General features: G+C 47.3%; 1 protein-coding gene across 1 annotated transcript in view; it reads left to right on the top strand.

The window, feature by feature from the left end:
* LOC133359040 (transmembrane protease serine 9-like) overlaps positions 1-5,630 on the top strand; it is a 38,640-nt gene extending 33,010 nt beyond the window's left edge. The window contains exons 7-9 of the mRNA XM_061577410.1: positions 1,044-1,288; positions 3,242-3,375; positions 4,415-5,630. Of these exons, the coding sequence (XP_061433394.1) occupies positions 1,044-1,288; positions 3,242-3,375; positions 4,415-4,687 (652 nt within the window). The 3' untranslated portion in view covers positions 4,688-5,630. The remainder of the gene's footprint in view (positions 1-1,043; positions 1,289-3,241; positions 3,376-4,414) is intronic.
* Positions 5,631-24,172: the final 18,542 nt, after the last annotated feature.

Below are 24,172 nucleotides of genomic sequence, written 5' to 3'. Positions count from 1 at the left end.
TGTATCCGTCGTGCATGGGAGGGGTGGGGTTGGGTGAAGAGGGGAGGGTGGGGAGGGGCTGGGTGGGGAGGGAGGGGCCGGTGGGGAGGGTTGGGTGGGGAGGGTGGAGCTGGGTCGGGAGGGTGGGGAGGGGCTGGGTGGGGAGGGTGGGGAGGGTGGGGCTGGGTGGGGCTAGGTGGGGGGTGGGAGGGGTGGGGATGGGTGGGGAGGGGCTGGTCACCCCGTGGTGCCCTTATAAAAATAAACGTTTAACTTACTCACGCCGGCTTGTGCCCACCCTCACAGTCAGCCATATTTGCGGAATACACCACGCCGCCGTTGACCGATGGCCATTGACCGAGCAACCCAACGTTCCTACCAGCTCCCTCCGCAGGAATGTGTTATCTAAAAGACCCTTATAAGGCAGTATCAAGATAATTAAAACATAATAGGCATTCGTGGCGTTTGAAGGCGAGTGGGCCGACCGCTACTGCTATTACAATAATCTCCAGCACTTTGTAAATATACTGCTCATGGTTGAATGGCGACTCGCACCATTTTGGTCATCGAGGTTGCTTAAGCAATCTTTCCCACGTGAGTGAACATGTCTCGGCGCTGTGGTGACGAGATGTGAACTACCTCGCCTGCTATACGGGAGGTCGTAGGTTTGATCCCGACCCTGATGCCTACTGTATATCTGGTGTTTGCATATCTCTCCCCGTGGTCACGTGGAGTTTTCTCCGGGTCTTCCAGTTTTTCCCTCCACATTTAGAATCAACATGACACATTTAGAGTATTTGGCGGCTATAAATTTGCACGTGATGAGCCACTTTGTTGAATCTATCATTTGTGGTGGCCAGGCCGCTTCTGGAAAAGAGCTACACAGCTCAGTGGGCCTTACCTGACTTTTGCCGGGCCCCGCACCGCCCTCTAGCGACGACCACTGCACACGGGTGACATGCTGACGACATCTACATCGGTGGAGTTAAACTGCCCTCGGCTGGCGAACCATGGCTGCGCTGCTCGACCGAACGAACCCCTCGCTCACTCGTTGTCTGTCGCAGGGATAACACGACGCAGCGGTCCATCCAATTCTTGCAATCGCGCGAGTCGAGGGACATCTTCAGGATTGTGTTCCACCCTAAGTCTCAGGAGGGCTCCTTGGACTACGACATCGTGCTGGTGCAGATGAATCAGCCGGTGTCCTTCAGCGAACACTTGATGCCGGTCTGCCTGCCCGAGGCCATCCAGCACCTGCCGCTGGCGGGGAAGATGTGCTTCATCGACGACGAACCCACCTTCGACATAAGTACAGCGGTGGCCGTCCTTCGGGGGAAGGGGGGGATTGCCCCCCAATTTAACATTACCCGAGGGACAGTGCATGCTCATGCGCGAGTCTCGATGGTTCCTCGCAAATGCTTTCAAACATTTTTACGTGCGATTTCCAAAAGTTGGGTGGATTGATTTGGCTGCCCGTGAGCTGAGGATGTCCCTCTGAACTAGTTATGAGCCACAGCATCTTCTGCGATGCGCGTTTGATTTGTCCGTTAATTTCTAACAATTTGTATCAAACACATTTAACCTTTTCCTATTCCGATGTGATGAGTAACAATGTCTTTAAAAATAATGGCGCTGCTACGCCTATTTAAATAAAATGAACGCTGAAACGCTTGCACATTCCGAGATTTGATGGTGAATGGGACACCCACCACCCTGCAACGTGCAGACATCTCGAAATGGAAAAGTGGAGCCATCGAGTTTCGTCTACAGGGCCATCTCTGACCTCATTTACACTGATTCTGTTATTAACATTATTCAAGTTGAAGTCTGAATGAAATGTTACAATATGAATGTTATTTTTTTTTATCAGTAATTTTGGAGTGATTTGATGTTGTCTGCTGGCTGAGTCGTCCTTGAAAAAAATAGCTGCTTAGCTCAATCGGATTTAATTAGTGGGAAATCAACTTCTATTCATTTTATAGCCATGGTCTGTCACATAGGACACTGTCTGATGCCGCTCGTATCACACCACATCTTGGCCAGAAGTAGTTAAAGCACTGTGTGCCTCAGCTTATGAATGTGAACCTCCCTGTATGTATGTACGCTGAACTTCTTTCGCACCGTACTAGATAACCGTGCAATTCGTCTGTACTGCATTCACACTCTCGGACTGAATGTGCCCAGTACAACATCTGTGCCTGTGACTGTATGAATGTTGAGCTTCTTTTGCACCGTCCGTGGCCGTTACATAAGACCAGCGGTCTCTGTTACTTCTGTGCTCATCAAGGCTGGCACAGCACACTGGGGGTAATTGCCCATGCAAATTCGACGCTTTTGTCTTCTCGGTGCCGATTCATTAACTTATTTATTTATTAGGTGTTGGAGCCAGCTGGCCCGCATTGGACAAAACCAAGCTCAACTTTTCACCCACGCAACTGGAGAGTAGCACAGACTAAGCGTTACTAACCTAACATTAAAACTACACAAAAACATATTTACGAATCAAAATGAATAGACAAATAACTATAAAAATAAGAATTAAAATAATTTTTTTTTTACTTAAAACACAGCAACTGAATGCCACGAGCAACAATTTTGCAATTTTAAAGCAGTTACTTGAACACCATCGATCTGGGTGAGGAGTACGGAAGGTAAAATGTTCGCGTAACGTCGAGTACTCATGTTGAGAATATTCAAACAGGGTAAAGAAGGCGTGCCCAGGTTGGACTCAGATATCAAAACGTCACTGAGGCAATGCCACCATCTGTGCAGCCAGAATGGAACCTGATGCCATGACGATGCGGTTCAACAAGTGTAGCTCCACTTGGTTGCACTCATTGCGCACAAAGTGCTTGCCACAAATGAAGCATAATGCCTTACTGATCTCGTCAATGAGCATAAACCACCATCACGTGAACTCCGGTCATCCTCGCAATGGCTTATGGCTAACCATAGAACGAAGACGGTCACCGCATTGCACGCTTCCAGATTCGCTTTTCTGGCCGTCTAGAACACTTTTCTTCTGATATTAGGAAGCCACGGGGAGCTGTGCACTTTTACATCGGCAATAAGTATTTATTTATTTATTTAGAACTGACTCCTTTTTTTGTGTTTAGTTTGTTGTCCTTACCCCATACCTCCGATTAGCATGGCTGGCGACATACGTTGTGAAAGAAGTTCAACGCACACACACATACATCGTCTCTGTTGGCGAACTACAGAGTGTGTGGCGTCTCTCCCCATCTTCCATTGTTTCTCTTAGCGTACTTAAAGATGTTCGTCCGCATCGTGAACCAGACGAGCTGTGCATCCGCATTCTACGGCGAGGCTCTGACCAGCCGCATGATGTGCGGCTTGCCCAGCTACGAGTACTACTTCAATGGCTGCATGCACACCGTGAGTGTCTGCCACTTTCATTGTCACACGCAGACTTCTGTTAGTGGAGACGGGGTGGTGTGGGGATGAAGAGGGGCTGGTGGACGAGGGAGCAATCACTAAGTGGGGTGGCACGCGTCGTGCCAATTGGGGGATGTCAGTAGAAGTCGATTGGGAGATCTGGCATGCTGCTCTCTCAAGCAAAACCACGGCCCTATCCTAAACGTCGTCAGCTCCGTATAAAACCCTGAGTCACCACCGTTTTGCAATTGGGTAGTGGAAATGCTTTGGACATTACTATAGCATGCAAGTGACCTCATTCCTATCCCGTATAATCGCAGTGCTTTTTATCGGTTATTAATAGACTCGGAAGAACAGAGTGAGAGTGAATTATTACCACTGTCAGTGGCAGCATTAAACGGACACCGGTGAAAGGTCGTGGTCTGTGTCAAAGTGCCCATCAGCACCGCTCATGTTTTTGCTTCTCAGCCTCACTCTTGCCTCCACAGAAACTTGGTGATGACGAGAACCTATGTCTGCAGCTATACCCTCGTCTTTAGAGCAGATGTCATGTGCCCTGAGTCACTAACTTCTGATAGCTACGTCACTTTGTTTGAGCACGCTATTGAAGATGACCGGCACAATAGCCACTCCAAAACTAAAGCAGCCTGGTTTCAGCACAGTTAAAATGTCATCTCTTGCTCTATCTTGTGCTAGCCTGGCGCATGCCTCTCTATTCACACTTTTATGCCTACTTCTGCATTGGAGTCTTCCGTCTCATAACACGATTTATAGGCATCATATCCAAGGTACACGATTCAACAATACGACTGTTTGACAGAATCTTCTGAAGCCTCTGTTGGCATCCAGAAGCACCACAACGGCCGTAGCTCACCCTCTTAAACTGGCTGCTGACCTATTTCCTCAATGGCATGTGCAGTTGTGTTTGGTGTCGCGCTTGTAAAAAAAAAATTCCAAACATGAGGACGCGTGGCTTCACGCCCACGGAGGGCCTCAACTGCAGTTCAAGTGAAGCCCCTTGCGTGCACTTTGTCCTCAGTATCTGCAGGCGCCGCCTCTGATGTGCTTGGGAGAGGATGGCTACTTTTACCTGACGGGGCTCGCAAGCTGGAATTCGCATTGTGAGACCCTGCCCACGGTGGGAGTCTTCTCCAGACTGGACAAGTTCCTTCCCTTTATTGAAGAAACGATCTACTTGAGCCAAACCTTGCTCGCGGATGTCTCCTCTGTGTACTGCTGCGTTGATACTTCTCTCGCATCTCTGTCCATGAGTGCAATATTTGCAATTTGTATGCTTATAAATCTAAGATAGTGAATGTGATGCATGCGTAGTTTCTTTGGAGCCAATTTAATCAAGTTACCATGTGGCTAAATATACCAATGAATTCAGTTTTTCAGCAAACTGGAATGGTTGACAATTTTATACATCTGTAGTGGTGGTTATTCACGCAGAAAACTTCTTCTTTTTCTCCTATGTCACTTTATTCGAAGCCTTTCACACGGATGCTCCTCACATTCCACCACACGTATTCTTCTCGTGAACTCTCCCTCTCTTGCTCCGTTAGCCTGCTACTCCACACTCTGTTAGCCTGTCATGGATGCTGTCTCTCTGGCTTCGCTAGTCTGTCCTCCGCCAGCCTCTTACTGTACACTCTGCTGGCTTCTCACTCCACTAACATTTTACTGAATCTCCTGCTAGCCTATTCTCCGCTAGCCTAACACACTCACTCTAAGGATTCCGCTAGCCTCTCACCCCGCTAGCCTCTTATGACACCTACACCTCCAACCTCGCCCGTGCCCCCAGCAGGGGTTCAGCCAACACCGCTGTGGAGGACGAGGTGTGGAGGGTGAGGTCCCGGATTTCTCTTGTGTCGACTCTTCACTTCTTCATCTCCAAACAACTCCCCCCATTGCGTCACACATTCCCTTATATCCCCCTCATCATTCAGTGCCCTCAGGTGGTCCTCGCTAAGCCGGCATCCTCCCGGCGTCAGTTGCACATGCTCCCCCCCTTATCGCCTCTATCTCTCGCTTCCATGGCGCCTACCCCATGTTTGCATTTGCAGCCAGCCAATCACTGCCTCTTTCCTTAATTGCTGGCGTCTCTCTCTCTGCGGTCTTCCAGGCCCCACGCTCGCACCCGCCCGTCCTGACCTAACCTCACTGTTTGCAGCCCCGTACATGAATGCAGCTGGTGTTTGCAAACCCTGTGCGCATTACGCCATCCATAATAAAACATTTGTTGGGTTACATCACGTAAGTATAAGTGTGTCATTAATCCATCATCACCTGACAGCCAACTAGTAAGGTTTGTCACGTAAACAAAACGTGCCAATTAGTTACTATATCAACACACCAGAGTGTTGGAGAGTAAACCCACTACAACATTTACAACTTGAGTACTGTGACATTTCGCTAGTGATTACAACAAACAGCTTCATCAGGCAATTTGCCAGAATTTGCTAATCGTTTTTAGTTTCGCAATGACTACGCCTTGTTGGGGCCTAGTCTCTGGCCCACCGGTGGGGATGCGACCACGCACAGTCCACTGATGGTTTCCCAGGGGAAGTCGCAGCCTCCTCCGGGGTGCCTTTGAGCCATAGGGAAAGTGTGCTGGAGCAAAACGCTCAAACCTCAAACAGCAACTCTAACAGAAAGATGGCCATAGCCCTGTCCAGGAGCCAGCATGAGAAGAGGGAACCCTTCCTGTAAGCATTGGCAAGTCTTCTTTCCGAATCTGTAGGTTTTCGAGAACGCACAAGAGGCCCCTCTCTACCCCGGATTTGAAACCTGCAAGAGTTGCCTGGCAGTAAAGTGACGTAGGTAGAATAAAATAATAATCGATCACGACGTTTCAATCGCAACACAAGCAATCGTCATCAGGTAGGACAACCACAACAAGAAAAAACTGCTGAAGTAGGGGGGGAGAGAGGGGGCAGGGCAGAAAGTGGACCCCGCGGCAGCACTTGGAGAGATTTGAGAGATCGGCTGCAGGGGGGGAGAGAGAACGGGGGAGGGGGGAGGAGGAGGGGCAGAAAGTGGACCCCGCGGCAGCACCCGGGTCACTGGAGTAAAGTGGACCACTGCGGCAGCACTAGAGAGAGCGGCTGCAGGGGGGAAGAGAGAAGGGGGGGGAGAGGCGGGGCAGAAAGTGGACCCCGTGGCAACACCCGGGCCACTGGAGTGAAGTGGACCCCGCGGCAGCACCCAGGTCACTGGAGTAATGGAGTAGAGATCGGAGAGAGATGCACAGAGAGAGAGAAAGACACATAGAGAGTCGGAAATAACAGCTGACATAGGCAGGTAGGATTTAAACATCACAGTCAGTTAAGACTTTACTTAGTTAATAACGTCCTTCCAATGATTGCTCAGCTTGTACCCATCTTTTCGGTTGAAGTTGTGTCTGTGTTTATATATCTGGATGGCTTCATGAACAAATCTCTGAAGCCGGTGGGGTTGCAGAGTACCTTCGTCTTGGAAAAGTCAATTTCATGTGAGCCCACAGTGTTAAAACAATGATCAGCAACGGCAGAGGTATTGGTCGTACCGTGTTTCAGATCTGCCTGGTGTTCGTGAACGCGGTCCGAGACATGTTTCGTTTCCCCAATGTAACTGCTGCCACAGTCACAACTCAGTTTGCAGACACCCGGGTATTGCATATCAGGAATCACATCCTTTACAGATGGGATAAAATCACGGATTTTGTGTCTGTGTTGAAACGAACCTGGATCTTGTGTTTGTTTAAGATTTTGGAAATCTTTCTGGTAACCCCTCCTATGTATGGAAAAGTGATGATATTGGGTGGATCCCACAGATGGTTGTCTCCTCATGGCTGGAGAGACAGCTTTGCGGATTGTACGGTCAGAATATCTGTTCATCTTAAGGCTTGGTGTACGTGCTCAAGCTCACTGGCTAGGTGATTCTGGTAGATGCAACGAGTCCTATGGTGCAGTGTTTTGATGAGGGAATTCTTCTGGGCTGGATGGTGGTGGGAGTCAGGCTTTAGATAGGCATCCGTGTGGGTAGCTTTCCTGTAGACAGTGTCCCAAATAGCCATCAGGTCTCTTTTCGATCAAAACATCCAGGAATGGTAGCATGCCATCTTTTTTCACTTCCTTGGCGAATTTGATCGATGGGTATATGGAATTGGTGTGGTTGAGAAATTGGTTCATTGCTGGCAGGCCATGTGGCCAGATGACGAACGTGTCATCTACGTATCTCTTCCACAAGAAAGGACGTAGGGTGGATGTCTGAATGGCATCTGTCTCAAATTTCTCCATGAAAACATTCGCTACCACTGGCGATAAGGGAGACCCCAATGGGGTACTCTCATTTTGTTTGTAGAATGTACCATTCCAGGTAAAGCCAGTGTTGGTAAGGCAGATTCAGTCCCTGTTGGACCAAGTCTTTAATGATTGCAATAGTGTCAGGTACAGGTACCTTGGTGAACAGGGAGACTACATAGAAACTAACAAGTAAATAATCTGGAGACAGTGAGATGTCCTTGATTAAAGAAACCAAGTGAGCTGAGTTAAGTACAGCTGAGGTGGTCTTGCCTTTGAAAGGAAGCAGGGTCTCAGACATAAATCGGGCCAGTTTGTAGGTGGGTTAGTTAATGGTGGAGACGATAGGACGGAGCGGGGTGCCTCCTTTGTGGATCTTTGGAAGGCCATAAAATCTGCACTCTACATAAACACACACGCGCAGTCTCCATGTGTGTCTACGTCGAGTGCAGTGGGAGCGGTGAGTGCGCAAACCGCTCCCAGCAAACCCCGAGTTCGAGTCCCGCTCTCGTCCACCACCAGACACCGAGCGGTGCTCGCGATTATCTGAACAGTTCCTGGGCGCTCCCCTAGGCCGTCTCGGCCTAAAATGAGCACGTGGTGCGGCGGTTTGCAGTAAACATCGTCACTGGGGGACATATAAAGGCGGCCGGGCGGGCGTGGTGGTGCTGGGCTACCCACACCCTCGTGCTGTCTTAATAGGCGCTCGCTAACAGCGCTTTACCCCCTAACAAAACTCGCGCACAAAGACAAAGCCCACACGGGGCTGCTGGGGCAAAGTGCTGTTAGCGAGCGCCTATTAAGGCAGCACGAGGGAGTGGGTGGCCAGCACCGCCACCCCCTCTGCCCGGCCGCCTTTGTCTCTTTGTCTATTTGTTTTACACTGCCACCAGGGCTACACATTCAAAGCGCGAGTCTGCCCAGCGGGAAGTCCAGGACCGGCTCAGATAATCGCTGAGCGGGAATCGAACTCGGGTCGCCAGGTTCGTGACTTTTACAACACATCACACATTCACCCATCACGCATTCACCCATCACGCATTCACTCATCACGCATTCACCCATCACGCATTCACTCAACACGCATTCACTCATCACACATTCACTCATCACACATTTACACAACTCGCATTAACTCATCACACATTCAGCCATCACGCATTCACCCATCACACATTCACCCATCACGCATTCACTTATCACGCATTCACGTAACACATTCACTCAATACGCATTCACTCAGTACATTCACACGTAACATGGTTTTCCCCGTGGTCGTGTGGATGTTTTTCTCCACATTTGGAAACATGCGTCCAGATTATTTTGCTGCTATAAATTTCCACATGATGATAAGCAACTATGTTGCGCTATCATTTGTAATGGGCAGATCGCTTCTGACAACTAAGCTAATAGCTCAGTGGACCTTACCAGGTAATAAGATACCTCGGTGAATTTACCGAAAGAACCAAAGAGTATGGATCCCTGCAGTCACGAAAACTCCAAATCTAAGATAAACATAGTTTCGTTTTATTTGTCGATATATATTTTTTATTAATTATTTTATCTTTCCTGTACTTTGCACGCCAATCGTGTTTTTGTAACGTTCTGACCCCGTGCCCCCACCGGACATATGTGAAAAGAGCTTTATAGCTCATTTAATTCCTCCTGTAGTATAAATACAGATGCGACTTCTGGTTACCAGCCCTCGCACATACTCGCATACATATACAAACTCACACATACAACAACCGCCATTCGCCACTAAATGGTGGTATCGTCATTACGGCTCTTGTGCCAGGCTATGTGCACGTTAAGGCCACTGGAAGTGTCGAACGCCTGCTGGCAGGAGGTCAGATCACGGGACAGACCCAGGTGGCATGGGTTGACTGACTGAGAAGACTGGCCGAAGCACCACCTGTGACCACCACTGTACCAATTCGCTGCGTTTTTTTCACCCGGCGCTCCGCTCGTTGTTGTGAGCGTCGCTGCTCTGCCCTCCATTGTTGCTGGAGTGCGACTGCCTTCAACTGCCCAGTAGCGTCCTTCACGAACCTCCTCCACAGAGACCAATCTTGACACCGCGAGTAACAGTCATCGGCAAATCCACTCAGCTCCATGCCCTCTTGTATCACATCGTTCCATCTCTTCTCCAGCCTGTGCCATGTATTTAGCCCCCTCTATGTGGCTGAACAAAAGCTGTTTAGGCATGCGGTGGCTGGCATGCAGGCTACATGACCCAGCCAATGCAGCCTTGCCTGCTGGGGGAGCTCACCGATGGGACTTTGTCCAGAGTTTTCAAAGATTTGTGAGCTCACACAATCCAGCCTGGTTAACCCGAGGATAGATCGCAGGCAGGCCAGCCTGAATGTTTCAAACTAGCGGAAGATGTTTCATTACAGGGGGTTCACGTTTTGCAAGCAGAAAGAAAAGAGGGCATGACCGTGGCCGAGAAGACCCGGAGCTTCGTTTGGAATGACCGATCAGGTAGCTTCCACACAGCGTTACGCAATCGATGAAAAGATAATACCGCTAGATTTATTCGGAGTGAGACCTCTGCTGTCATAAGCACACAACCCAGGTATGGAAAAATTTCCACTCCACAACTGCCCCATCACCAATGGGGAGTTGAGGGAGTGGAGTGTTTGATGGCACAATACCCAGGCAGGTGCTTAGTTTCGGTGGGCCTTAGTAACACGCTGCAGGTCGAGGAACAGCGCCTCCAACTCCTCCTATAATTGAGCAGCAATCACCAACATACATAACATGGTTTACCAATAAGAAGCCATCCCTCGACCGCACCCGAGCATCGATAAGCCTCTCATTGTATCTGTACCAGATGGAGATTCTTCCGGTACAGCTATGGAAGGCTTGTCAAACTACATGGTCGAATTTTTTTTAATAATGTGGGAGCCAGAGAATATCCCTAGCGCATCCCAAAGTGAACACGGAATGGTTCCGACTCCCGGCCACGTAATTTTACCCGGGCCTGCCCACCATCATGAAGGTCCTTAAGGATTGTGAGCAGCGAGTCAGGGACTCCGAAAGCACGAAGAACAACCCAGACCTCAGGCCTACACACATATACACACTCGCACAAATACACATGCACACGTACACACATATACATACACTCACAAAGATGTACACTCACACACATACACACAAAGATCCCCCGTATAGCCTTAACAGACTGTTGGGGAAAGTGCTGTTAGAGAGTTGCACCTACGAAGGCTGGCACAGCACACGAGGGGGTGGGTGGTCAACCCCACGCCCGGCCGCCTTTGTCTCCTCAGTGATGATGTTTACACACCACACCAGGCCCTCATTTGAGGCTGAGTCGATCTAAAGGAGGGCCAGAACCGGTTCAGATAATCGTCACTGGTGTTGGTGGCCGTAAGTGATAATCGTACTCGTAGCTCAGCGCGCTAACCGCTACGCCACCACTCCCCCCTATATACATACTCGTACACGTACACACACTCGCATACTTACACACTCGCATATTTACACACTCGCATACAGTACTTACATACTCTCCCACGTACACACAAACATACCCACACACACGTACACAGAAAGTAAAAAAAAATGTCCCTCTTGTTTTAGCCCACTAAGACTTGTGAAGGTCGTAGTCACGAAGGCTAGGCACTTACACCTTTCTTTCCCCTGTTTGCTGATGTTCTCTGCGAAAGGTGCTCGGTTAAGGCTGATAGGACCTAGGGGAGAGACGGCATGCTGCGCGTGCCCCGTAGGGCTCCGGGTTTCTGCATCAAGGAGGAGGAGGAAGGGGCGGGGGGAGAAGGAAGATTCGCTCCACTTGCAGTGGGGTGGCTCTGTCAAGAGAGAAGAGGGGGACACGGGTGAGAGCCCGAGAGCATGTGGCTTCGCGTCTTTCTGGGCGCCGCGGTGGCTCGGAGATGTTAACTACATCGCCTGCTGTAGAGGAGGTCGTGGGTTCGATCTCAACCCTGACGCCTGCTGTAATTAGGAGCTTGAGTGTCTCTCTCCCCATGGTCATGTGTTTTTCCCTCCACATTTAGAAACATTTCGATTTAAAGCTTTCGTGACTGCAGGGATTCATCTTCTTGGTTCTTTCTGTAAAGTCACGTAGTAGGGAAGTAATAAAATAATAAAAATAAAACATAAAAAAATAATTCTCACGACGTTTCGGCCACAACGCAAGCAGCCGTCCTCAGGTGAAGAACATGTCTGTCGATAAGACAGAGTCTAAATGACACGTCTTAGGCTTGGAGTGTCTATTTAAGCTGTGAGGGAGGAGGAAGAGAGCCTTGACAAAATAATTTGCATTTGAAGAGGAATTTAGCATATTTATGGTAAATGCAGGAATGCGAATAGTGCTAATTGTGAAATGCGTGGGAGGTGGGCGGGGGGTTTTCAAAGTCATATTATGCCCATGCATTATGCAGGATTAGCAGCATCAAAGGGAGGGGGCAGGGGCAGCACCAACAAAGGGAAGGAATGTGAATAGTATGCAGCTGCAGCAACCAAGCAACCACGTAAAAAACTAAAGTATAAACTTCATAGTATCATCAGTATACTAAATATACTCTCCAATAAGCTGAGCTACTAACAGTAAGTAATACATTACAATTCTATGTCGCAAAAAATATAATATGCTTCCAGCTAAACTTTTTTCCCTTACATCAAACAGGTCTGCCCCGTACTATATGCTGCCATAGACAAACCCAACATTAAATTATATACTGTATTACTATACACCACCCTATACCTTATACATTGTTATATTACACTATGTATTATTCTACCCACCCTAATGTATATCACACTGCTATGTATTCACTATACAATTACGATACTATATATTACTTTGTACATTGTATTAAGCATATAAATGTTATACTATTTGTTATTATACACTGTACCATTGACCGTCGTGTGAAAGATACTAAGAGGCAGCAACGAAATATGAGAATGGGAGAGTAGCAGAGCAAAGAATCCATTCCCTGCGGAGAATACAATGCCAGTGAGTGGAACGCGGTCTGAGAGTCACCGTAAACGTGAACACAATCAGTTAAGATCCGAAATGGTTTATTACGTCCTTCCAATGATTGCTAAGCCAGAATCCATCTTCTCGGTTGAAATTGTCTCTGTGTTTGTATATGTGGATCGCCTCATGAACGAATCTTTCATGAAAGCCAGATGGCTTGCAGAGAACCTCTGTCTTGGAGAAGTCAATGTCATGTGAGCCCACTGAATTGTAACAGTGATCTGCCATGGCTGAGGTGTTTGTCCTACCGTGTTTCAGGTCTGCTTTATGTTCACGGATGCGGTCCGAGACATGTCGTTTGGTTTCTCCAATGTAACTGCTACCACAGAGGAAACTTAGTTTGTAGACGCCAGGGTACTGTATGTCTGGAACCACATCTTTTACAGACGGGACCAGATCACGGATTTTATGTACTGTGTTGAATCGGACCTAGATCTTGTGTTTAATCAGGATTATGGAGATCTTTTTTGTGACTCCAGCAATGTAGGGTAAGGTGATGGTCTTGAAAGGCTCCTCAACAGGATCCTTCTTGATGGTTGGAGTGATGGCTTTGCGGATTGTGTAGTCGGAGTAACCATTAGCCTTAAGAGCTTGGCGTAAGTGTTTGAGTTCACTGGAAATGTGTTCCTGGTCGGAGATGCATTGGGCTCTATGGTATAGAGTCTTGATGAGGGAATTCTTCTGGGATGGATGGTGGTGGGAATCCGGTTTTAGGTAAGCATCCGTATGGGTGGCTTTCCTGTAGACAGAGTGGCTCATTGAACCATCAGGTCTCCTTTTAATTAGGACATCCAAAAAGGGTAGCTTGCCATCTTTTTCGACTTCCATGGTGAATCTGATGGCTGGGTGTATGGAATTGATGTGGTCGAGAATTGGTCTAGAGCAGGCCGGCCATGTGGCCAGATGACAAAGGTGTCGTCTACGTACCTCTTCCATAAGGTCGGGTGTAGAGTGGCAGTCTGGATGGCGTCAGTCTCAAATTTCTCCATGAAGATGTTGGCTACAACCGGAGATAGGGGGGAGCCCATTGGGGTGCCCTCAGTTTGCTTGTAGAAAGTTCCATTCCAGGTGAAGTATGTATTGGTTAAGCAGTGTCTCATCAGGTGGGGTACCCCAGCATTCAGTTCTTGATTAACCAAGTCTTCAATGATTGCGAGTGGCCGAACTGGAGAGCGTCCCGATGGCTGACTTGAGGAGCAAGAGCCCTTTTCCCCTTTCTGCGTCCCCTTTTTATTGTTACCCACATCAAAGAAAAGCCGTCGCTGATCCGATGGCCTTCCCGGCCAATCAGATTGCTCGTCTGTCCTACAGCATTCGGCGCTCTCAGCGCTGTCCACATCCCGGTTTCCATACCAAAGGGACCGCCGCTGGCTGCTGCGCTGGCGGCCATGCACAAGTACATTCGTCCTGCCAATCAGACGCCCACCCTGGTTTCCCGCCGTTCGTGGCTCCGCCCCCCTACCTGCCTGCCGATCCGTATGTGGGGTGTGTGTGTTAACCGCGGTGGCTGGGCAGCCCCACCGTGACCATGTAATCTCAACCCAAGTCACAGCGCCGCGGTACGAGTTAGCATCGGGGGAGATTGCACAATTCCCTGGCCGCAGGAAACCGTAAAGATTATCCCTATGAGAGGGCTTCTTGGTGAAAACCTGTCGGCCAGGTGACCTCCCCTCGGAGCTCTATGTGGGGGAAATGTGTGAGGGTGTGTTTATGTGGGGGGGGGGGGGGGGTGAGGGGGAAGCAGTGTCGGGCCCGTCGCTTGGTGGTGGCGAGGTCGTAGATGGGGCGCCCGCAGAGCTGCTTCGCGGCGGCGGCATCACACATGCTCAAGTAGTCCTTGCTCAACTAGTCCATGCTGTAGTAATGTGTGCACCAGTGATCCATGGTCTGAAAATTTGCACTCTGGTATTCTAAACTCTGTTAATCCTTGCTCCAGGAGTCCAAAATCTGGTAACCTGTGCTTTGATCATGTGTGCTCCAGTAATCCAGTCTCCAGTAGTCCACGCACCTATAATCTGTGCTCTGGTGAAACGCAAATCCGTGGATTATCCATTGTTTACGACTTCTCCTATGATCTGCGGCAACATTGACCCTGAAATTTGCAAAATTATTTCAGCTGATTCCCCCGTAATCCTCGGCACACTGCATCACCACCACCTGCAGATTAATACAATTATAATGTCATTCGAATTTTATAATTTTTCTATCAGCTTTAATATATCTTGACTTTAAGCTTTCGTAACTGCTGGAATTCATATTATTTGGGTCTTTCGGTAAAGTCACGTAGATAGAACAATAAAATAATACAATTTCAACCGAGAAGATGGTACAAACTGAGCAATCATTGGAAGGACGTTATTAACCAGTTTAAGTCATAACTGGCTGTGATGTTTCCATCTTACCTTCCGATGTTAGCAGTTATTTTCGACTCTCTGATTTTACATTAACAGTTTCACACTAACAAAGCCACTGTTTACCTTGACATGCTAATTTCTCTTACTTTAACATAACTAGCCCCGTCCACTTCGTTTACGCAGCCGCCGTTTACATTGACATGCTAATCTCTCTCACTTTAACATCACTAGCACCGCCCACTTCGTTTATGACCCTTGGGCTACACCCATTTAAAACCTTTAAAACAGCCTGCCTCAGCAGCTTTCCCCCTTTTTTCACCTGATGACGATTGCTTGTGTTGCGATCGAAATGTCGTGATATTTGTATTATTTTTTATTCACTTTCTTTTAATTATTTCATTGTTCTATCTACGTGACTTTACCTAACGACCCAAAGAATAAGCTTTAATATCATTTAATAACAATATCAGTTTTATTTTCTTGAAAGCACCCCACATAGCAGAGAAGTTACTGGCTGCCTTGCAATGTAAACTCTGTGAAGTTTTTAATTACGAAGTTCCAGAGAGTATTACTGAGCTGCGGAGAGAATCGTGGAGCTGCAGAGAGAGTCATGGAGCTGTAGAGAAATAATTATGACACAGCAGAGAGAGAGAATCACGTTGCTGCAGTTTATGGGACTCGCCTCCACAGGGTGATGTAGATTACAGAATGCTTGGTCTCACCAGATCACCACGGATTATTGAAGTCGTGTATTGCTGCTGATGATTCTGCTGCCACTGACGATGCTGTTGCTACACTGAATCACCAGCACTGATGCCACCGCCCCACTCTCTCTGCTCCCGTTGGTCAGAGCTGAAGTTGCGACCATGCATTGAGTGCGGGAGGAGAAGTGGCAGGAGGGGGCTAGCGCGCAAACAGCATCAAAGGCAGACGTTTCCCGCAGCGGCGTGTGGGACGTGTGGGTTGAATGTTAGGAAACATGCAATGAAGGCAGTAGTGCAAGGAAGTGGTGGTGATGGTGAAAAGGCAATCCGGGCCACCACGAAAGGCTTTGGTGGTGAACCGGCAAAGGAAAAGTTAGTGTCATGATACCACTGCTACTACCAATACATAGCCACCAGTCAACATCACCCTCACTACCACTAACAACATCACTCATACATTTTGATTTAAAGCTTTCGTGACTGCAGGGATTCATATTCTTGGTTCTTTCGGGTAAGCCACGTAGAAGGGAAATAATAAAATAATAAAAATATAACACAAAAATGATCACGACGTTTCGACTGCAACATAAGCAATCATCATCAAGTATGAAATCCACAGCAAGAACATTTTCTTTTTTGTGAAATCCACAGCAAGAAAATGTTCTTGCTGTGGATTTCACACCTGATGCTGATTGTTGTATTGCAGTCGACACGTCGTGATAATTTGTATTTTTTATAATTGTATTATTTTATTATTTCCCTTCTACGTGACTTTACCGAAAGAACCAATCATATAACATCACTCATAATAAAAGTTTTTGGATTAGATCGAGTAATTATAAATGTGTCACAACCCTCCACCATCCGACACGGCAAATCAGTAAAAAATGTGTCATGTTAACAAAACGCCAATTAGTTATTTCTTCAGCCCACCAGTGTGTTTGAAGAGTGAATCCATACCATTTAGAATTTGAGTATGATGTTTCGCTGGTAATTACATCCAGCATCTTTGGGCGATTTGCCAGAATAGTAAAGATATCCACCTGCTTCCAGTCTTAAATAGTGCAGGATGACGTCATCATTGTTGAACCCCATCAGGTTTCCAGATCAGAGACGGAGGTGGGGGGGGGTATTGAAATTATATCATAGATCAGTACTCGGCCAATTAGCATGTGACTCCTTTATAAGGAATTGCAATATGTATAGTGTATTACTTAATAATACGCTTCCAGACTCTTTGGTTCTTTCAACACGGCAGGGTTGGCCTCACCGGATGACAGTTGCTTGTGTTGCAATCGAAACGTCGTGATCTATTATTTTCTACCTACATGACTTTACCGAAAGAACCAAAGAGTATGGATTCCTGCAGTCACGAAAGCTTCAAATCAAGATGAATACGTTTCCAGGCTGCGCTAAGTCTGCAGCTGTCAGAGAGGTTACAATTATTTGTATTTTTCTCAATTTCTATGGATTCTTTAATTAGTCTTGGCCAGTAATAATTAGTTATGCATAACACTTCAACGTTATCAAAATAAATTGAGTGTCCTTGTTGGCAAGCATGTTCTGCCACTGCTGACAGTTGTGTTTGAGATAATTTAATTTTCCTTTGGTGCTCTTTAAGTCTTATGCTAATGTTACATCCCGTCTGTCCAATATTGCATTTACCACAGCCACCACAGCGTTACTTAGTGGCAACCACTGAGGTGGGGGTTTTAACCAACACCACCAACATCACACCCACCACAATCATCAACACCACAATCACTATTACCACCATCACTATGACCAGGATCACAAACATGATCACTACGGCTGCCTATGTCTTCCTAGTGGCGATGTTTATACCATCACCACTCGTCGACTAGGGGGAGGCCCAGGACCGATTTAGATAATCGTCACTGATGTTGACCATGAGCAGGAATCGAATTCGGTTCGCCGAGTTCGTATCGTAGCACGCTCACCATTACACTACTCCCTACCCTCACTACCACCATCAATACCACCAACACCATCACCACCTTCATTACCAAAACCCCCCGTATACCCTTAACAGGCTGTTGAGGCAAGTTAGCAAGCACCTATGAAGGTCGGTACGGTACACAAGGGGGTGGGTGGCTGTGGCCAGCACCATGCCTGGCTGCCTTTGACCCCAAGTGCCGATGTTTATACACTGCACCAGGTACTCATTTGAGGCTGAGTTGATCTAGAGGAGGCCCGGGACTGGTTCAGATTTTCGTCGTCGATGTTGGCCATGAGGGGGAATCGGACTCGGGTCACCGGGTTTGTAGCGAAACGTGTTAACCGCTACTCTACCTCTTATCACCACGATCACCAACACCATCATCACCACCATCACTATCACCGCCATCTTTGAATGTAGTGCATCATTTTCTACACAGGTGGCATCGCCAGCACCACCATCACAGCCACCACTGCAGCTGTTGCAGATGATGTTACTGAGAAGACTGGTGAAGAGCGGGGTGAGGGTGGGGAGGATGGAGAGGGTGGTGAAGATGGTGAGGGTGGGGAGGATGGAGAGGGTGGTGAGGATGGTGAGGGTAGGGAGGATGGAGAGGGTGGTGAGGATGGTGGGGGTGGAGAGGGTGGGGAGTGTAATGAGGGTCAGCATCGGTGCTTGGAGTGTGGCGTCAACTTCACTGCCAGCGTAGATCTCAGTAGATACTTGAGAGTGGAGCATAGAGGTGAGTGAATAAAAACACAATCTTGAAAGTATGTTCTACCGTTGTAACTGAGGAGGCGAAGAGGTCAAAGACACTTAGCCAGCCCCACTGAGATCCTGTGATTCTGCGGGTCTCTGTGTAAGTCTGTGATAGAGCTCCACAGGCTTGCAGATAGACCCAAATGCACACATTCTTGCTAATGCCAGCTTGTTGAGCAGCAAAATGTGAATGTTGAGGACTGATAGCTATGAGATGGCTTCAGAGCGAGAGAGACAGAGACCCACGGAGAGAGATTTTGTGCAGTTTTACTATTCCTGCAATGAATGAGTGTAGACTATGGTTGACTATATGGTCCATAGTTTGGATTGCATGGCCACAGTCGCACTGTGGTTGGTCATTCATTTTCAATTTATGAAGACGATGTATGCATATGCCTGTTGATATTCAGTTGCAGCTGATAGTTACACCGGTACTCTCTGGTTCTTTCGGTAAAGTCACGAAGAGAGAAAAAATAATAAAATAAAATAAAACACGACGTTTCGGTCGCAATACAAGCGTCCGTCTTCAGGTGTGAAAAAAATATCTGCTGTTGTGGCTTTATATAGGCACGGACAGGGGGTAGGAGGAGTTTGGCTGTGGGTATTCACAGGGGAGTGGGAGGAGGGTTTGTGGCGTGCCGGGACGGGAGGGGGCTAGCACCGGGGTGAGAGGGGGAGGGTTTGTGGCGTGCAGGGACGGGAGAGGGCTAGCATCACTAGCACCGCCCACTTCGTTTATGACCCTTGGGCTACACCCATTTAAAACCTTTAAAACAGCCTGCCTCAGCAGCTTTCCCCCTTTTTTCACCTGATGACGATTGCTTGTGTTGCGATCGAAATGTCGTGATATTTGTATTATTTTTTATTCACTTTCTTTTAATTATTTCATTGTTCTATCTACGTGACTTTACCTAACGACCCAAAGAATAAGCTTTAATATCATTTAATAACAATATCAGTTTTATTTTCTTGAAAGCACCCCACATAGCAGAGAAGTTACTGGCTGCCTTGCAATGTAAACTCTGTGAAGTTTTTAATTACGAAGTTCCAGAGAGTATTACTGAGCTGCGGAGAGAATCGTGGAGCTGCAGAGAGAGTCATGGAGCTGTAGAGAAATAATTATGACACAGCAGAGAGAGAGAATCACGTTGCTGCAGTTTATGGGACTCGCCTCCACAGGGTGATGTAGATTACAGAATGCTTGGTCTCACCAGATCACCACGGATTATTGAAGTCGTGTATTGCTGCTGATGATTCTGCTGCCACTGACGATGCTGTTGCTACACTGAATCACCAGCACTGATGCCACCGCCCCACTCTCTCTGCTCCCGTTGGTCAGAGCTGAAGTTGCTACCATGCATTGAGTGCGGGAGGAGAAGTGGCAGGAGGGGGCTAGCGCGCAAACAGCATCAAAGGCAGACGTTTCCCGCAGCGGCGTGTGGGACGTGTGGGTTGAATGTTAGGAAACATGCAATGAAGGCAGTAGTGCAAGGAAGTGGTGGTGATGGTGAAAAGGCAATCCGGGCCACCACGAAAGGCTTTGGTGGTGAACCGGCAAAGGAAAAGTTAGTGTCATGATACCACTGCTACTACCAATACATAGCCACCAGTCAACATCACCCTCACTACCACTAACAACATCACTCATACATTTTGATTTAAAGCTTTCGTGACTGCAGGGATTCATATTCTTGGTTCTTTCGGGTAAGCCACGTAGAAGGGAAATAATAAAATAATAAAAATATAACACAAAAATGATCACGACGTTTCGACTGCAACATAAGCAATCATCATCAAGTATGAAATCCACAGCAAGAACATTTTCTTTTTTGTGAAATCCACAGCAAGAAAATGTTCTTGCTGTGGATTTCACACCTGATGCTGATTGTTGTATTGCAGTCGAAACGTCGTGATAATTTGTATTTTTTATAATTGTATTATTTTATTATTTCCCTTCTACGTGACTTTACCGAAAGAACCAATCATATAACATCACTCATAATAAAAGTTTTTGGATTAGATCGAGTAATTATAAATGTGTCGCAACCCTCCACCATCCGACACGGCAAATCAGTAAAAAATGTGTCATGTTAACAAAACGCCAATTAGTTATTTCTTCAGCCCACCAGTGTGTTTGAAGAGTGAATCCATACCATTTAGAATTTGAGTATGATGTTTCGCTGGTAATTACATCCAGCATCTTTGGGCGATTTGCCAGAATAGTAAAGATATCCACCTGCTTCCAGTCTTAAATAGTGCAGGATGACGTCATCATTGTTGAACCCCATCAGGTTTCCAGATCAGAGACGGAGGTGGGGGGGGTATTGAAATTATATCATAGATCAGTACTCGGCCAATTAGCATGTGACTCCTTTATAAGGAATTGCAATATGTATAGTGTATTACTTAATAATACGCTTCCAGACTCTTTGGTTCTTTCAACACGGCAGGGTTGGCCTCACCGGATGACAGGTGCTTGTGTTGCAATCGAAACGTCGTGATCTATTATTTTCTACCTACATGACTTTACCGAAAGAACCAAAGAGTATGGATTCCTGCAGTCACGAAAGCTTCAAATCAAGATGAATACGTTTCCAGGCTGCGCTAAGTCTGCAGCTGTCAGAGAGGTTACAATTATTTGTATTTTTCTCAATTTCTATGGATTCTTTAATTAGTCTTGGCCAGTAATAATTAGTTATGCATAACACTTCAACGTTATCAAAATAAATTGAGTGTCCTTGTTGGCAAGCATGTTCTGCCACTGCTGACAGTTGTGTTTGAGATAATTTAATTTTCCTTTGGTGCTCTTTAAGTCTTATGCTAATGTTACATCCCGTCTGTCCAATATTGCATTTACCACAGCCACCACAGCGTTACTTAGTGGCAACCACTGAGGTGGGGGTTTTAACCAACACCACCAACATCACACCCACCACAATCATCAACACCACAATCACTATTACCACCATCACTATGACCAGGATCACAAACATGATCACTACGGCTGCCTATGTCTTCCTAGTGGCGATGTTTATACCATCACCACTAGTCGACTAGGGGGAGGCCCAGGACCGATTTAGATAATCGTCACTGATGTTGACCATGAGCAGGAATCGAATTCGGTTCGCCGAGTTCGTATCGTAGCACGCTCACCATTACACTACTCCCTACCCTCACTACCACCATCAATACCACCAACACCATCACCACCTTCATTACCAAAACCCCCCGTATACCCTTAACAGGCTGTTGAGGCAAGTTAGCAAGCACCTATGAAGGTCGGTACGGTACACAAGGGGGTGGGTGGCTGTGGCCAGCACCATGCCTGGCTGCCTTTGACCCCAAGTGCCGATGTTTATACACTGCACCAGGTACTCATTTGAGGCTGAGTTGATCTAGAGGAGGCCCGGGACTGGTTCAGATTTTCGTCGTCGATGTTGGCCATGAGGGGGAATCGGACTCGGGTCACCGGGTTTGTAGCGAAACGTGTTAACCGCTACTCTACCTCTTATCACCACGATCACCAACACCATCATCACCACCATCACTATCACCGCCATCTTTGAATGTAGTGCATCATTTTCTACACAGGTGGCATCGCCAGCACCACCATCACAGCCACCACTGCAGCTGTTGCAGATGATGTTACTGAGAAGACTGGTGAAGAGCGGGGTGAGGGTGGGGAGGATGGAGAGGGTGGTGAAGATGGTGAGGGTGGGGAGGATGGAGAGGGTGGTGAGGATGGTGAGGGTAGGGAGGATGGAGAGGGTGGTGAGGATGGTGGGGGTGGAGAGGGTGGGGAGTGTAATGAGGGTCAGCATCGGTGCTTGGAGTGTGGCGTCAACTTCACTGCCAACGTAGATCTCAGTAGATACTTGAGAGTGGAGCATAGAGGTGAGTGAATAAAAACACAATCTTGAAAGTATGTTCTACCGTTGTAACTGAGGAGGCGAAGAGGTCAAAGACACTTAGCCAGCCCCACTGAGATCCTGTGATTCTGCGGGTCTCTGTGTAAGTCTGTGATAGAGCTCCACAGGCTTGCAGATAGACCCAAATGCACACATTCTTGCTAATGCCAGCTTGTTGAGCAGCAAAATGTGAATGTTGAGGACTGATAGCTATGAGATGGCTTCAGAGCGAGAGAGACAGAGACCCACGGAGAGAGATTTTGTGCAGTTTTACTATTCCTGCAATGAATGAGTGTAGACTATGGTTGACTATATGGTCCATAGTTTGGATTGCATGGCCACAGTCGCACTGTGGTTGGTCATTCATTTTCAATTTATGAAGACGATGTATGCATATGCCTGTTGATATTCAGTTGCAGCTGATAGTTACACCGGTACTCTCTGGTTCTTTCGGTAAAGTCACGAAGAGAGAAAAAATAATAAAATAAAATAAAACACGACGTTTCGGTCGCAATACAAGCGTCCGTCTTCAGGTGTGAAAAAAATATCTGCTGTTGTGGCTTTATATAGGCACGGACAGGGGGTAGAAGGAGTTTGGCTGTGGGTATTCACAGGGGAGTGGGAGGAGGGTTTGTGGCGTGCCGGGACGGGAGGGGGCTAGCACCGGGGTGAGAGGGGGAGGGTTTGTGGCGTGCAGGGACGGGAGAGGGCTAGCATCACTAGCACCGCCCACTTCGTTTATGACCCTTGGGCTACACCCATTTAAAACCTTTAAAACAGCCTGCCTCAGCAGCTTTCCCCCTTTTTTCACCTGATGACGATTGCTTGTGTTGCGATCGAAATGTCGTGATATTTGTATTATTTTTTATTCACTTTCTTTTAATTATTTCATTGTTCTATCTACGTGACTTTACCTAACGACCCAAAGAATAAGCTTTAATATCATTTAATAACAATATCAGTTTTATTTTCTTGAAAGCACCCCACATAGCAGATAAGTTACTGGCTGCCTTGCAATGTAAACTCTGTGAAGTTTTTAATTACGAAGTTCCAGAGAGTATTACTGAGCTGCGGAGAGAATCGTGGAGCTGCAGAGAGAGTCATGGAGCTGTAGAGAAATAATTATGACACAGCAGAGAGAGAGAATCACGTTGCTGCAGTTTATGGGACTCGCCTCCACAGGGTGATGTAGATTACAGAATGCTTGGTCTCACCAGATCACCACGGATTATTGAAGTCGTGTATTGCTGCTGATGATTCTGCTGCCACTGACGATGCTGTTGCTACACTGAATCACCAGCACTGATGCCACCGCCCCACTCTCTCTGCTCCCGTTGGTCAGAGCTGAAGTTGCTACCATGCATTGAGTGCGGGAGGAGAAGTGGCAGGAGGGGGCTAGCGCGCAAACAGCATCAAAGGCAGACGTTTCCCGCAGCGGCGTGTGGGACGTGTGGGTTGAATGTTAGGAAACATGCAATGAAGGCAGTAGTGCAAGGAAGTGGTGGTGATGGTGAAAAGGCAATCCGGGCCACCACGAAAGGCTTTGGTGGTGAACCGGCAAAGGAAAAGTTAGTGTCATGATACCACTGCTACTACCAATACATAGCCACCAGTCAACATCACCCTCACTACCACTAACAACATCACTCATACATTTTGATTTAAAGCTTTCGTGACTGCAGGGATTCATATTCTTGGTTCTTTCGGGTAAGCCACGTAGAAGGGAAATAATAAAATAATAAAAATATAACACAAAAATGATCACGACGTTTCGACTGCAACATAAGCAATCATCATCAA

This window comes from Lethenteron reissneri, chromosome 64 (assembly GCF_015708825.2).
Source record: "Lethenteron reissneri isolate LAM-NWPU_2019-01 chromosome 64, ASM1570882v1, whole genome shotgun sequence".
Taxonomy (NCBI): domain Eukaryota; kingdom Metazoa; phylum Chordata; class Hyperoartia; order Petromyzontiformes; family Petromyzontidae; genus Lethenteron; species Lethenteron reissneri.
The sequence above is the reverse complement of the archived record's forward strand: the minus strand, read 5'-3'. Positions and strand labels throughout refer to the sequence as shown.